We start from the raw sequence: 16,754 nt of genomic DNA, 5'->3' as shown, positions 1-16,754 counted from the left end.
GAATCACATAGTGAGTGTTCCAGTCCCATTGTGTTGATTCCAAAGCCCGATGGGAGTGTGTGTTTTTGTAATGACTTGCGAAAGCTGAACAGTGTTTCAAAATTTGATGCCTACCCGATGCCAAGGGTGGATGAACTAATTGAAAGGCTGGGGACAGCAAGATATTTAACCACTCTGGACCTAACCAAAGGGTATTGGCAAGTGCCATTAACCAAAAATGCCAAAGAAAAAAATGCTTTTTCTGCACCAGAAGGGTTGCTTCATTACAAGATGTTACCCTTTGAGCTACATGGGGCGCCTGCTACCTTCCAAAGAATGATGGATAGGATTCTAAGACCCCATAGACGATATGCTGTGGCTTATCTGGATGAGGTGGTCATACATAGTCCTGATTGGCAGTCTCACTTACCCAGAGTACAAGCAGTGTTAGACTCCATCTTTAAGGCAGGTTTGACAGCCAACCCGAAAAAGTGCTGTCTACGGATGGAGGAATTAAAATATCTGGGATACACCATTGGTAGAGGTTTGATAAAACCACAGCTCAATAAGATTGAGGCAATAGAGAACTGGCCATTCTTTGGGATCACTGTATACTATAGGAGGTTCATACCCAGTTTTGCCACCATTGTGGTCCCACTTACTGACCTTACCAAGGGCAAACAATAAATCATGGTGGAATGGGGTCCTGAAGCGGAGAAAGCTTTCCAAGAATTAATAATAGCCTTATGTACCCAACCTGTTCTGGTGACCCCTGATTTTGACAAAGAGTTTGTGGTACAAACCGATATGCCCGGTGTAGGCATCGGAGCCGTCCTGTCCCAAAGCAGAGAGGGTGAGGAACACCCTATTTTTTACCTAAGCAGGAAATTGAATATACATGAGAGAAACTATGCCACAGTGGAGAAGGAAGCTTTGGCCATAAAATGGGCGTTAGAAACTCTCAGGTACTATTTGGTGGGAAGAAAGTTCAAACTGATTACTGACCATGTCCCTCTGAAATGGATGTCCAAAAACAAGGACAGTAACGCAAGAATAACGAGATGGTTCTTGGCGCTACAAACCTTTAAATTTTCAGTAGAACACAGGCCAGGGAGCCAGCTGGCCAATGCAGACGCGTTGTCACGTGTTCATTGCTTGGGGGCTTCAGTTGTTCCACCCCACAGGTCAAAACAAAGGGGGGGGATATGTGATAGGATCACTGGTAAAGTGGTCAGTGGTAGATATACTGTATTTCCTAGGTTTTTGACCTATGTGTTCTAAAAAACCCCAGGAGAAAGTCTGCAGTGTAGCAGATTTGAGTGTCGGCTTTTTGATAAGCCGGTTTGGAACCTGGGGGTGTGGATGTGAGGAGAGGGAGTTCTCCATCCACAGGCCAATCCATGTTTTGGCCTTTTTGGCCTGTTAGCAGGCTCATTAGGGTCTGCATCTGGAGCTGGCTGATATAGGCTGTGTGTGATTGTAAGCTAGTGTCCAATACCTAGGAGAGCAAGCAGACTGGCTGGCTCAGAGACACTTCATGAAAACTACCTGTAAGTCTTGTACATACGTTTGTGTTGATGGTGGAGGCAGTAGGCCACACTATTTCTTTAGAGAGGGAACCTCTTGTCTAGTTAGCGCCCAGACGGGCTAGCGTTTTGTTTTAATTTTACGTTGCACAATAAAGACTGGTGCCGACCAGCTAGTACGAGACCCCAGACTGGTGTACTTTTTTTCCGGCTGCTGTGTGCGTGAAGAGGGAGTCCATCTACCCCAGGAGAGGGACCCTTAATTCGGTCGTGTTACACTATACAAATTCCAAAAGTAATGTATTTTCAGAGTGAGTTAAACTATGAAATTAGTAGGTCCCCATACTAGTGTATGGGAACTGCGCTCCGCTTTGGTGCTGTCAGGTAAGAAGGCTGCGTTACTTAAGGTAACCACACAGTTAACGACTCGCAAAGGATGCAATGTCGTTAACGATTTCCTTTGAACTCCCCGGTAGCTCCCTGGCAGTCCTGAACTGACGATATTGTGCATAAAGTGTTTATTTTGACAAACTTTATACTAACGACCTATCGTGCGCCCTTAACTTATTCCAGTGCATCGTTAACAAGATTGCCAGATCTTACCAGCAGGAGGGAAGATCCCGGGTACGCGCATCGACATCGTGATCGTGAGTGGACACTCACGATTTGCACATATTTTGCACGACTTGACGTTCCGATGCGTCGAAATCGGCAAATCGTGAAAAATATCTGACAGTGTGTGGGGACCTTAAAGCTGCATACACACGGTACGACCTGTACCACCAACGACTTGAAAGATGTCTTTCAAAGATATCTTTTAGTGAAGTCATCCTGCCACATCCCTGCATAGGCAAAGTTGACGATATCGTGCAAATTGGCCTGCATGTACGGACGATCATAGATATCGTTATCGTTCATGCGGGAACACGCATAGTTGGCCGTTCACTGCTTAAAAATTAACGATATCGTTATCATTTATATTGTTCATAGATATCGTACCATGTGTATGCAGCTTTAGTCCGTGAATTGAACTGTTACTTCAATTTGTGTAAAGCAAAGTAAGATTTCCCTGTCTAGAAATGAATGAATGATGAAAAGACCCAAATGACTGCCTGTTATTGGTCAGGGACCCATGGTAATAATGCTTTTACTTTCAAAGGAGAATGTGATGCAAAAATGGATGACCTATTACATTTGTGAAATAAATCTCCGTATTTCACCATTACACTGCAAAACCATGTTCTGCCCGACTGGCCCAAACTAGTAACAAGTAGAAGTTACAAATTCCAGGTTCCAACTTGATCAAACCTGACTACAGCCAGCACATCCATGTCACCAATCTCAGGTAACACCATGGTATAGCAATACTCTCACATATGTGTACCAGCCCTTATGCATAGTATACATAGTTTTATAGTTAGACTGGAAGTCAGAGTGGGTTTAATTTCAGAGAACATTCATTATAACTGTCATTAACTTAATATTTCTGGAAGGAAAGGCATCTAATCCATTTTTAAAACCATTTAGTGAGTCTTCCATCATCACCTCCTCGCTAGGTTGTTCCACAGCCCACCACACTAGTGGTGACTATTGATGGTTGATGAGTTTAACCAACGGACAGAAACCATTGATGCTCTGTGTTTTGCACAATCGGCACCCGTGCATGCGCAAAATTCATTTGTGCTTCACCACCGGGCTCAGCCATCAATACACCATTGGTAGCTGACCATCGATGGCGAAATCACTCATAATCAGCTTCTGATCATCAATGGCTGCTAAACCATCGCTGGTCAACCCTAGGACGCACACACAATCCCGCCATTAATCTTTTTTATTCTCATGTTGATGACATCAGAAATCACAGATATAAGTGTCAACATCAGAAGATATTGGACTTACATGTAACTCTTCTACACACACAGCAGTAGCTGGTTATTCTGAAGGAAGCTTTGTGTACTGGCGGAGGGTTCCCGGTACCTCTAATGGGTTCAGAATCACCCAGGAAAACATCCAGGCAAATTACTGTACTATATTTTATATATTATATATTTTTTATGTATTAAAACATACAGGATAATGATAATACAAGACAGCCAGGGGGTTGACAGCACAATTAGCCTACTAAATAATACTACCCTAAAGTGGCTATAGTCATCAATTTATTTTTAGAATTGTCCTGGTCTTCTTCACTTGTCTCCTAGTGATGTATAGACAAAGCCCAACCTTGCTTTTGGCAGGTCCACAAAGTAACAAGGCCAGTGGAGACTGAAAGATCCAATGCAATGCTAGACCTCCCAAACATGAGCTGTAACCCCTAATTGGTAAAGAAACAACATGGAGGCTGACGTGAATCTGCTTGTTATGCCCAGTCTGGTTCCCATAGTGGTCTGGCTACCACAAGGATATCTTTACATAACTCACTGGCCGAGAATTGGGGTTGGTTCCTGCTTGAAATGAAGGTGGCTATTGAACATAAACCTAAGTCCTCATGTTCCAGCAGTCGCTCTACAGTGAGTGGCTTCTTAAGTCTTAGTGAGGAATAAAGTGACCACTATTTGGTCATGTAATAAAACAAACAGAATGCTGTAGAGTCTCTGACTTATACCCTTTCCACCAACATGCAGGGTCAGACCCAGGTTTTTGAACAACTCGTGTCAGAGTCGGGTCAGACCCCCTTCACACTGCACCTTGGACTCGGGTTATTCCCAGGTCAGTTCCGTTCATACTGAACCCGTGTCTGCCCTGTAAATCTTGTGTGTGTCATTAGAAATGGATGTTTTTAGGCTCACAAAGATGAGGTCACAAAGAGTTAGTGGTGGCTGCTCACTGCATTGCATCAATCATGGCCAAAGAGGTAATAATGTGTAGCCTGGAGTTACTGTCATATTTTTTTTTTGTCTCCTCCTCTCCCCTTATTGCCATCAGCTCATACAATCTTCATAAGTCCATGTAGCCAGGCTGTGCGCACTGAGGCGTGCTTGGAGGTTACATCGACTCTGAGCGCCTTCTTCTAGCTCCAATCAGCGGCTTTTAGTGTAACCCGGGTCGGATAACATGGTTCACACTGTTCTGTTACCCGGGACTGTGCCAGGTTCGGCCCTGGTAGTTACCAGGGTTGGATTCCTGGGTAACTGGACCCAGGTAATTTTTCTCAGACACTTTCACACCATACCTTGACCCGGATTGGCCCGACAATAACCCAGGTTAAAAATTTGGTGGAAAAGGTGTATATCTGAGGCCATATCCTGAGTTAACCCATTATAGCCTTTTGCTGGGTATGTGTGCCTTCGGACAGACCAGCACTTTTGGAATGTTATAGCAGCACAACTTCTCAAGTCATCGCCAGCCGACTTGATGCCCCAATGGTCATGAGTGTGGTGGTTTATTTAATAAATTGTTTAGGGAATGTACCAGTAGCAACCTGGTGACATCTAATATCCGTAAACACAACAGTTTAGGTATACACAAGGGTGTAGCTATAGTGGGTTCAGGTGTGTCATTGCTATGGGGTCCGGAGTCTTAGGGGGCTCCGGACCCAAGCCATGTAGTTATCTACCATGTTATGGAATTAGCTGCTTAGCAAGTGGGTCCTGGCCAGAAAAGGGTTACTTGTCAGCGCTCATATAGGTGGCTGTCTCTCAATAAAGCTTTACACTGATATGGCCTATCTTCCTCGCTCCTGTGTCAACCTCACAGGCCAAGCTGAGTTAATCAGTGAGCCCATCACCATCATAGAGTAGGCTTCTCCTTGAGTACAGCCTTTGTGAAGTGAACTGGTGGCCCAGAATTGAGCACCGAGATTAGGACTGTCCCCAAAAAGGGACAGTGTGCTGAAACTAAGATCTCCACTCAAAGTAGAATTTCTTGCATTGGGAAGTATCCCCCCTTAGAAAGGAGCTAGTTGGTTCCCGACCTTCCAGCAGACTTGGGACTGTCATGTAAGATTCAAAAGCTGCCAATAAGGATGATGCACTTGAGTCGTCACCATCGGCAAATAATGTGAAAAACTTCAAGGAAAACTTAACCAGGGCACTTCTATGAGGAATAAAATAATCAACCACTGTGAAGAGAGGTATCTCCTACAAACATTAGGGTGGGGTCCAGGGGCATTTCTAGAGAGAAGGGGGCCCGTGTGCAGTCTCCGACACGGCGCCCTCCTCTCCGCCTAGCGGCCGGCAGCGCACTGAGCTGTGTGTGGCCAGCGCCGGAGTTATAGACTCTGGGCACTAGAGAGTTCCCAGAGTCTATAATGTAAGCACAGGTCACTGAGAAAATGGCCGCTGTGGCCATTTTCCCTGTACGGCACATGCGCAAATGACGGGAAAATGGCCGCCATCGTTTTACAGCGCCGGACCCCCACGCCGACGTGGAACTCCAGAGAAGTAAGTAATATTATGGGTGCAGGGTGTGACATTCGGGATAAGCCTTTATAATGTCTGACGCTCACCACGGTATTATGTTAATTCAACACCTGATATCAGTACGGTCTTTTATTTTTAACTTTGGAAAAATGCAATGCACTATTTATATTGGGCAAATTATCTAGCACAGGTAAGAAAAGAGGGGAATTCATTTGCTCTCTACATATTGTAATACTTGTATAATATTCAATGGACCAGAGATTAATTGGTGATGAGTTTACTTACTGGAATGTTACGGGATGATAAGATGAAGAGCGATTTAGGGGGAAATGTATCAAATCTTGGGCCTGTATACAATTAGCCGCGTAAAGTCTGAATCCGCAGAAAAGTATCGCAGATGACGTCCTTTCGCCAGGTGGAAACTTTATGCCGTATTCAATTGCAAAGACTTTTCATGTACGCGGAAAGTCAATAATAGGCGGAAGAGATTCGCCTATGAAAGTAGGCAGAAAAAAGTGCAGAATTGCGGTTTGGGGGTGCAGAGGTGGAGAAGCCACTCGGCACCCTTGGGACAGCCTCCCAAAGGATAACTGCATAAAAAAAGAGGAACACCCCAAAAAGAGTAACATCGACCCAACAAGCAGAATTATAGCAGCTCTGACCTGTTTCAGAAATAGCAAGTCTCATCTCACGCAGTGAGTACATAAACTGCGTATACCTTTGCAGTGGCTAATTTATGAACGTCTATGTAATGGCGTTCAAATGGACAGGCATGACTTTGTTCCTCCGACCACTCCCACGTCACCACCCCTAAACGCTGACGTCCTGCCACTCACTCTGCGATGGCTTTGTATCTACGTACGTGATCGCAGTGCGATTGCAATGCCAACCTGCGCACGTGTACTGCTGTGCATAGGAATACGCAGTACACACCATCGGCCGATCTGCGTACGCTGTTGCAATTGTGATCCGTGATGATTCAAGACCTTTATCTCCATCCATTTTATCTCTCTGAAGCATTTGATAAATCTCTCCCATAGTACGAGTCAACGCGAACCCTATAATCCTGATGTTGGGCATTTGATGGATAAGCATTTAGTTGGTTTAAAGACTTTGGAGCCTATTTATCAATATATGGTAATGGATGGTCTCCTATAACAGCATATTACAGCAACAGGATACCACCTATCACCATAATTTATTAATAAAATCTCACCGCAGCAGCTGAATAGATTCTGGAACATAGCAGTAAGTCTTAACTTACTGTTTCGTTGGGCCAGATTGGGAGATAAGCTAAAACGTGACCAGTCTAGGTGATTCACATATGCAGAGTGGAACTGCAAGTTCAGGTTTGGGCTTTCAGTTCCGCTTACTGGGAAAAAAAATCACTATCACTATGCTCAGATAGAAATAACATAATCTTAACCTGAAATGGGTTACCCTCAGAGATAACAGTGCTATCGCCAGTGGTTACTCCTTGATCAATGATAAATAAGTACGGATTTAAATCCAGGGTTCCAGGACTTTTTTGGGTTCCAAAAATATTGAGGATTATAATTATTAAATCCCAGATATTACAGGATCCAAAACACACTGTGGATTGGGACGGGGGGCAGTGGGATGTTATTTACCTGCTCAGTTTCTATTACATTATCCAGTTTTCTCAAGTTCTCCCAGCAGCCTGTAGAATAATGGAGTCCCATAATGCATCTGCTCTCAGTCACTGGTAGGCTGGGAGAGGGCTGCATGGTGACATCATCACTTTGCAGAGTGCTCCCAACCATTCAGTGACTGAGAGCAACTGCATCACAGGAATCCAGATCTTCCATCGCACTTGTGCCAGGGAGAGGACCGGAAAACGTGCCCACCAACCAGATTTACCATGCTGTGCATTCATCGTGATCAAGAGGGGAATCTCATCTTATTCAAAAGGTTTTGTGATGGAAAATGTGAAAGAAGACCCATTTCGACCAGTATGAATGCATTAGGGCCACAATGAACCCGAACCTTGCCCGCAGCCTAACCCTAACTCTCCGATGGCGCCTGATCATTGTCATCCTCAGAATGTCTACATTTCACATAGTAACATTTCAGATGTCGATATTGTGACATGTTGAGGATGTCGGCATGTTGAGCCATATCGACATTCTAATGCCGACATTGTGGTGTTGACATGGTTACTGACCCGATACCCCTCCAAACTGCTGTATAATATATCCAGCAGTTTGCAGGACAAAATTGTCTTCAGTATGAGGTGACTACAAACTTGCCAGGAAAACCACAACTTGATCAATATCCCCCTTTGTGTGATTATAATTCTGAGGTTATTTTGTATTTGAATTCAATTTGGAAAGCATTTAAAAACACTTGGAGAATGTAGTTAAATTGCCTTTAAAAATCATAATAATGCATTTAACACTACTTTAAAACCACTGAGCCCCAACTACTGAATTAGACACCTGGCATTAGATAAACATTGTTAACGGTCATGTATCCCGCCTATGGGGTATATTTACTAAAGTGCAGGTTTATAGAAGTGGAGATGTTGCCCATAGCAACCAATCAAATTCTAGCTATTATCTTCTAGAAGGTGCTAGATAAATGACAAGTATAATCTAATTGGTTGCTATGGGCAACATCTCCACTTCTATAAACTCGCACTTTAGTAAATATACCCCTTTACCCCTATTTTACATACAGGAATGCAACTTTCCCACAATGCTGCAATGTACCAGGGTTCAAAAATCAGCAACAACTGCACATTCATTCCAAAATTCTGCCGGGTCGCATGTGTTTACGCAACGGTAATCTTTTGCAAATTTGTAGCTGCAACAAAGTTTCTTGCATAGTATAATTAATTATTATATAACATACTTTATAAGGAAGAAGGTCAGTTCACACAACATAGGAAGTAGAGGGTTTTACAAACAGTATCATAACTGAACATATCAATCTATGCACCTTTAAACATTTAAGGTCTCATTATTTTTATTAATTATATGTAAATAATTTTCAAGTGACACTAAAAATACTTTATGTATAAACTTATGTAAATTATATCTATATAATCAGTGACTTCTGACATCATTAATTAATTGATTAAATGTACAGCAGTGACAATATATTTGTATAATAAGGAATAGAGAACCATATTACTGTAAATTAATAGAACTCGTCACTAAGGTTTGTGACCTACATATTAAAGTACTTGGCCGGCTTTTATATTGCAATGAAACTTATCAATGACCTGTAATAATCTAATTATACAGAGTAAGATACACATAATGCCATATATTATTCTGTGATCTTTACAATATTTATTTAAAATATCTATTAACATACGACACCTCTGAAACAAATCAAACACCCTATGATATAAGACATATCAAAATTGTAAATTAACTGAATGAATGTTTATAATTAACAACAAACTGAAAATTCATATTAAGATACGTAAATATCTTATGGTATTTATTAACTTACGTTTGGGCATTTTTCCATTTCCGTCCTGGTGCGAGAGTTTCCTTAGTGATCTGGTGCTGGTGATCAGCAGTGCTGTCCGGTTTAGAACATTTTCCTGGTTTTTCAAAAATAAACACATTGGATGAATAACAGCAAAGTGCAAGTGCCCTTATCTGTATTGTACAGTCAATTCTTGTAGTAGATGATCAGCTGAGTCACAACCACAAACAGCAAACCTGATGCTCCAGCCAAGGCCACGTGGTAACCATAGATACACCAACATATTTATATATATATATATATATATATAGAGAGAGAGAGAGAGAGAGAGAGAGAGAGAGAGAGAGAGAGAGAGAGAGTAAGGGGAGCTAGCACATCCAAGGTTAAATATCTGAATTTTTTTTTATCCATACAGTGCATCCCAAAGTGCAAAACAATGAGGGGGGCTGATTATAACATAGCAGTAAAGCTCAAACAAGGCATATCATTTGTAGTGGCAAAGAAAACAGATGAGCAATGTTGTAGCACAATGCTGTACACAGCCGGATTAATGTGTGGGGGCCACTACAAATTAAATGGGGATATACTGGCGATGTTATTAAAAAAGTATAATATGTAAGTACTCTTAGAATCACAAATGTGTTAAACACATACTTGCCAACCCTTGGGCTTCCCCATCCGGGAGAGGGCAGCCAGGTCAGCACTGCAGGGGGTGTGGCACAGCAGAAGTGGGTGGTGCTGGGGGTGTGATAACCTGACTGCATCATCATGGCTCCTCCCATGCTAGACAATCCCACTATTATCTGCATTGTGAAGCAGGGGGCAGAGTCTAGCTAACGCGATTCAATGTGAGTCATATCAGTGGCTGCCTGTACCACCCACTTCACTCGGGAAGTGGGCCGCCATGGCCTGGGTGATGGGCAGTTCTGAGAGGTTTGCCCACTCTTCCGTGCATCTGGGATCACTGTCCCATTTATGGTTAAACACACTATAGTGACCCATTTACATTTTGCCACACAGAAAGTCCAGTTCACAATTTACCACAGTGTCCCCTGCACTGGTGATGTAGCTATGTGTGGGAACCCCTGGGCGACTGCCCTGGCTATCCTGTTGTTAATCTGGCTCTAATTTGTTAATTTTGCAGAAGAGGCGCGAGGCTCAATAAGGACAATCTAATATATATTCATGGAAATTGTAGTCTGTAGATATAGCTGGGATTTTGGAAGAGTTTATAGATTCTCCTCTGTGATATGGTTGGTTTAAGATTAGGGAATTCTGTGAGGAACACTTAAATCCAAATTCTGCAGAATAAATGTGCTAAATTCCATGCCAAATGCAAAATAAGGTACATTTTTGATTTGAAGCTGAATGCAACTTAGCTGCATCTTAAAAAAAAAAAAGAGATAATTAATCCCTTAAGGATACCCATCAATCACTTAGGGGTCTATTTACTAAGCAGTGTTAGGAGACAGAGTGAAAAGTGATAAGGTGCCAGCCAATCAGCTCCCAACTGTCATCTCACAGGCTGTGTTTGAAAAATGATAGTTGGGAGCTGATTGGCTGGCACCTTATCACTTTTTACTCTGTCTCCTAACACTGTTTAGTAAAGAGACCCCAAAGTGTTTCAGGAAAAATGGTCAATGGAGCATGGACACAGTATGTGCTATATTTTAAAATCTATTCCCTATGCTCCCAAGGTCAAACGCAGGAATTCTAGAGGGGAATTTCCATGTATATGCTAAAAATGTAACAAATATCATTATAGGGATCAATGATTCCCTTCTAAAAGATCTGTCTAATGCTGGGTACACACTATGCGATATATATCGTTCGTACAGCCAACGAACAATATATCGTTAAGTGCGTTAGCTCGTGTGTAAACGTGATATACCAGTGAAAGATGCTGTTTTATTGTGTTGGTCGTGCTTGGCAGATGCGGTATTTCTTGCAGATATATCTCGCGCATCTGTCTGCATGGGTGACCCACCGTCAGACCCGTTATGCTGGCTGCAGGAACTGGCAACAATGACATCACAACTTGGCAGGAATTGCACTTGTGATGTTTCTCAAGACATATCGAGCGGCCGATTGGTGAGTTTGTATCGGACGCTTGGTCTGCCACTGTGCTGCTTAAGTGTGTGCCCTACATTACCTGTAGAATGTTGTTAAGCAGAGGATTAATATGGGCTGACTACCTGTGTGAATGAACCCTAAAAAATATTCCGGAACATGCAGAATTCCTTCTGTTTTTACTAGTCCCAGAGTAATAAATTTTCCTGACACATTTCAAGAGGCTTGCAGTAAAAATATTGAGACAGCTTGGTTTAGCTTCAAGATATCAGAAAGCTAGGCAAAGAAGACGGTTTAAAGCGGTGCTTTATGGCTAGATTATCTGAATGGCGGGTTTGTAAAAACGCCACTGTTTTAAAACCTGTAGATTGAGTAAAGGCCAAATCTCTAGAAATTGATTGGTTATGAAAATATTCAGGGGCGTAGAGTGGGAGGAGCTGGTGGAGCAGTACTACAGGCGCCGGTGGCTGGTGGGGGTGCTAGAACAGGGCTATCTACATTTTGGGTGAAAGTAATAGACTGCAGTCTGTTAATTCAGGGATGGGGGCACTCTCAGCATACAAGTAGTGGCATTGCTAATGACACAGGGGGTGCCGCTCTTCCTGTGTACATGCTACATACCCTGACCTCTCCTGTGCTCCTCCCCTTTACCTCTGCTCCAATCCCTTGATCAGGAGATGGACATAGGTTTGGACACAGGTTGAACCCTGGAGAAGGAAGTGAAGATAGTCCATCACAACCAGCTGCACTGAGCCTGCAAGGTGGCACTAGGACCCCTATTTACTACAATCCGCATTTCAAATGCAGATTGTAGTGTGATCATTTCACTTAAATTCACATTGCGAATTATCACGAGAATATATCAACATTCTCCAGCAGGGATAGAACCGACGAGGAAGCCCTGTCCCTGCGAGTCCTCAATGCACACTGTTCACTGTATATTTCGCAAAAAATACAGTGACAGTGCCACCGCGCATGTGCTGACGCCATTCTTTCAGGGGTCGAGGGGGACTACCCAAAAAATCTGACGTTTCCCGCACCTTCCAGGAGAGTAGGTAAGTTTTTGCCTACATAGCCACTAGAGGTGTAACAAAATGCGTTTACTGCTGAAGACGGGTTTTGTTGCCTTGATAAACCTGGTGGTGTGTTTCTGTACGTCCCTGAAAGTATGACTGATACTATGTTGGTTTGTTGTCTTTTGCATAATCTGGCTTTAGAACAACCGAGCCAATTCACTATTGCAGTACACAGTCAACAAGCAGGGGTTCTTGTATCATCTGGAGATGTGCTTAATAGAGAGTTGAGAGGCATAGTCACTAATTAAGTTCTATAACATAAATGTGGAGGAGGAGAGTGCAGGTAATCATACATTTGGAAGCTACCCTAGAGATAATACTATCATATATTCCCAAAAATTGCCCAGGAGGAGTGTTCAAGAGGGATATCCAGAGACCTGTAAACCTTCTTATTAAATGATGAACAATACTTTTGAGTGAAAGTTCCTATCGCCATAAAACTTCTCCCCCAGATATCAAAGAGGTTAAGGATGAAGACTTTTCTTAATGGTCACACTGTATCCACAGTATGATGTACCTTACAAATCCATATGTGGGGGAAAATAGGAAATAAATTAGGATATTACCCTAGACGCCACCCTCTGTGTAGTCTTTTGTTCCTCGGACTCCTCTTAAGCTGCCTTTTAATGTTAAGAAATCTGTTACTGCAGTGGACTCACTCCTCTCTAATGGACCCACTGTAATGAGACTGTCACAGACCTGTGACCATAATGCAGCATAGTGGGGTTCTGCCTGTTTTGCTCACTTTTCTCCACAATAATGATTCTGATAATAAATAGGGGTTGTCTACAGGATCCCTGTGTTCAGAATGCCAATGTTCACAATACCGACAGCAGCATCCCGACAGTCAGAATCCTGACCCAACTAGATGAATATTCTAACCACTAATCCTCCCTCCCCCGCAGCTTAACCCTAACCCTCCCACCTGCAGCCTAACCCTGACCCTCTCCCCCTCATACTAATCTTAGCCCTCCCCCTCACCCTAATACTTACCATCGGGATGCCGGCAGACGGGATTCCAGTGCCAGGATTCCTGCCGCTGTCGGGATTCAGGAGCTGGTATTCTAAGTGCCGCTATACCGACTGCCGGGATGTTACCTATGCAGTGAATGTGCAGAAATATGCAAATGTTTCAGCAACCGGGCTATGTATGTAGACACCAACTAAAGCCAACTCAAAGTAAAGCAACTGCGTACACATACGCAGACGTGGTCACAGATCCTTTGACAATTATCGGACACCTGAGTAATGACGCAGAATGGGCGTGTGTACTGAGACGCAGGAGCCATGTTTTGTGCGTACGAGAAAGCAGGCTGCAACACACCCCGAAACTGGGCGCAGCATGTCTGCATTTTTTCCGCCACTCCCTGTTACTACCTCCAAACGCTGCAGGCCTGTCAATCACACAGGCCTGTCAATCACACTGCTATTAAAATAACACAGTTTTTTGGGAGCTTTTATTAAAGAGTTTTCAAAAAGCTCCCAGAAAATGGAGCGAAACCGGTTAGAGACACCCTGTTTATTCCTTTACAAATGTGGATCTATTGCTTGGTACCCGCAGTGGATGACAATTTGCCTGGAGATATCACTTTTGCTGACCGCTAGCCACAGAGGTATGCCCCTATACAAATGCTGCATGGTGACATCGGGAATAGCGGCTGTGTAAGGTGGAGATTTCAACCACCAGACTAGTGACAAGTAAACGCGGTTGTACATGCTATAGCCGCTCATTGTCTGGGGACGTGGCATAACATACTGTGAGTACACAGCTAAACGGCACAGCATGTTATGCACCTGTGCTAATGATCTTACACAGGTACAAGGCACTAAGGTGAACTTAGGGTCTCATTCAGACCCGCTCGCAAGCAGGTCGGTGTGGAGGCCCTGCGCATGTGCAGCGGCCGCACTGCGCGTGTGCAAGCCCCGGAGCGAGAGAGAAATTCTCTCACTCCGGGGCTTACTACAAAAGGGGCGGTGATCGACAGCTCACACCATTTTGTAGGCGGGACGAGGGGGTGGAGGTGGCTTACCAAATGGAGACGTTCCCCACGGAATGCCTGCCATTTGGGGGTGGCCCCACTGACATCACTCGTGATGTCAGTGGTGAGCTTCCGGCTCTAATAGAGCCGAAAGCTCACTGGGGCTTGCGGCAGACGGGACCCTACCACAAGGGTCTCGTTGCAAGCCCCGATGGTTGCGATGGTCTTGACCATCGCGACCATCAGCCTGGCTGCTCGCTAAAGCTGTGGGTGGTCATCCGCAGCCTAGCAAGCGGCCGGGAGGCCGGCCCGGAAAATAGATGCAGCCGCCCTTTTGCATTTTGCGAGCGCCTCTGAATGAGGTCCTTAGTGCCCAGGAGATTCTGTTAACCGGGCCAGCAATAACAGGACTTTGGAAATTAGCTCCTTTAAAAACTTGTTGTTTACAGATCTACTTGGATACAATATCGATCACACCCAAAAAAAGAAAAAAACTGCTGTGGTGAGCTTTCACACTAATAGCCATTAAAGAGGACCAATTTAAAGACCCCTGGAGTATAAACATAAGAGACATTATATTTTCTTTTTGTCTTAATGTTTTTTTTGTGATATTTTATTGTGATTTTTTATAGGAATATACACTGATATAATAGCAACCAGTTGCTATCTTTTACTGTTACATTGTGCAATAAATAACTTTATATGAGTATTCTAGAGTATTTGAGTGTTTCATTCACATGCCAGACCTCTTTAATAATTAGCACAAAAACTAATATATATTTACTGCAGTATAAGCTACAAATACTATGCAGTGCCTATAAATCATTATCTTTTATGTTGCAACATTGTTGGTGCACATATGACTCCAGCGGATGTTGTTAAAGTTCTATCTTCAATAACAAGCTGTTTAATGTACTTGTAGCAATCTTTCAATCTGGCTGGAACTTCAACATGAAGTGAAGTTTCTGTTACTGTATCCAAGTACTAAACTGACTGTTGTACATTTATTTCCAGTAGGTTAAATTGATGTTATAATCCTAAGTGCTGAGTTGTGGGGCTCTTTATTAAATCTACTTGGTCTATTACATTTTAGTTATAGAAGATATTGAAATTGACTCCCTGAATAGAATTATTGTACTCACAGTAGCTGACCTCCTCGTGGCTAAATAAGCTGCTTCATTTTGATTACTGGAGCTGTCAAAATATACTGTACACAAGTGGCACTCTTATCTTAATTACTCCCTATTATACTTACAGTATCTTTTCCCAGGCCTTGCACGACTGTTTACAATCTTTTCAACCTGCCAATGGGTCTGTTCTAATATAATATGCTATGTCCTGATTCATTTATGTCATGTTTAAATGATACTAAACTTTTGTTGCTTCATCTCTCGCAAACAGGACACAAGGTTGCTAAGGACAAACTACAGCTGTGCCAATCCAGACTAAAATACTTGGGACATTGCCTAACCCAGGGGTTAAGACATCTAATTACTGATCGAATGCAGGCCATACAGAACATGACACTGCTGCAGAACCAACAGCAAATTCGTACCTTCTTGGGAATGTGTGGATACTGCAGAATGTGGATCCCAGGTTTTTCTATTTCAGCCTTGCCATTACAGGACTTAGGACCTCATTCAGAGTTGGTCGAAGTGGCCGCACGGTCGTACGGGAGAAGGGGCTGGATATGCAAATGATTCCCTTGCAAGTTGCGTCCCTAAGTTCGGATCGGTAGCTGGCCGACCAACGGGAGGAAGAGGTTGGAAGTAAAAAAAATACGCCCCCTTCTCGTACGCATTACACGTCATCTCCGGGCATTTAAGGATTAATCAAGACCATCGCGAACCATCGGAACTGGTCGTAGAGCTTAAGGTTGACCGTACCCTCTCTTAAGCTCTACGATCATGTCAGTGTAAAAACCTCCCATGTCACATGTGCCATGATGCTACTTTGTTAATTATGCACTCCCATAAACCGTATGCACTCCCATAAAACTCAGTTCGCATTATTAGGCACGCCTGCGTTCGGATCTCCACTCCCCCGTTTTCAAGCACCTTCCCCTGTTACCACCCACAAATGCCTCAATCTGTCACTCAAACTACCGACCTGGCTGTGTTCAAGGAGAGAGAAATTTCTGATCGTAGCGGCTAGTTTGTGCACGCACATTGCGAACTTTATGCATGCGCAGTATAGCGAATATCAGTGGCGTACGACCGTGCGGCCGCTTCGTCCGACTCTGAATAAGGTCCTTAGTCTCTTCCTCAAAGCCTGACCGTGTCATACACACAGAGGAATCAG

At 43.4% G+C, this 16,754-nt stretch overlaps 1 protein-coding gene across 1 annotated transcript in view; it reads right to left on the bottom strand.

Annotated features, from left to right (window-relative positions):
- Nucleotides 1-16,754, bottom strand: part of LOC148436121 (galectin-related protein A-like) — a 48,334-nt gene that overhangs the window by 15,789 nt on the left and 15,791 nt on the right. Inside the window, exon 2 of the mRNA XM_088465328.1 lies at nucleotides 9,350-9,443. Within this exon, the coding sequence (XP_088321454.1) occupies nucleotides 9,350-9,367 (18 nt within the window). The 5' untranslated portion in view covers nucleotides 9,368-9,443. The remainder of the gene's footprint in view (nucleotides 1-9,349; nucleotides 9,444-16,754) is intronic.

This window comes from Taudactylus pleione, unplaced genomic scaffold (assembly GCF_031769625.1).
Source record: "Taudactylus pleione unplaced genomic scaffold, aTauple2 ptg001956l, whole genome shotgun sequence".
NCBI classification, from domain to species: Eukaryota; Metazoa; Chordata; class Amphibia; order Anura; family Myobatrachidae; genus Taudactylus; species Taudactylus pleione.
This window is presented reverse-complemented; position numbering and strand designations above follow the sequence as displayed.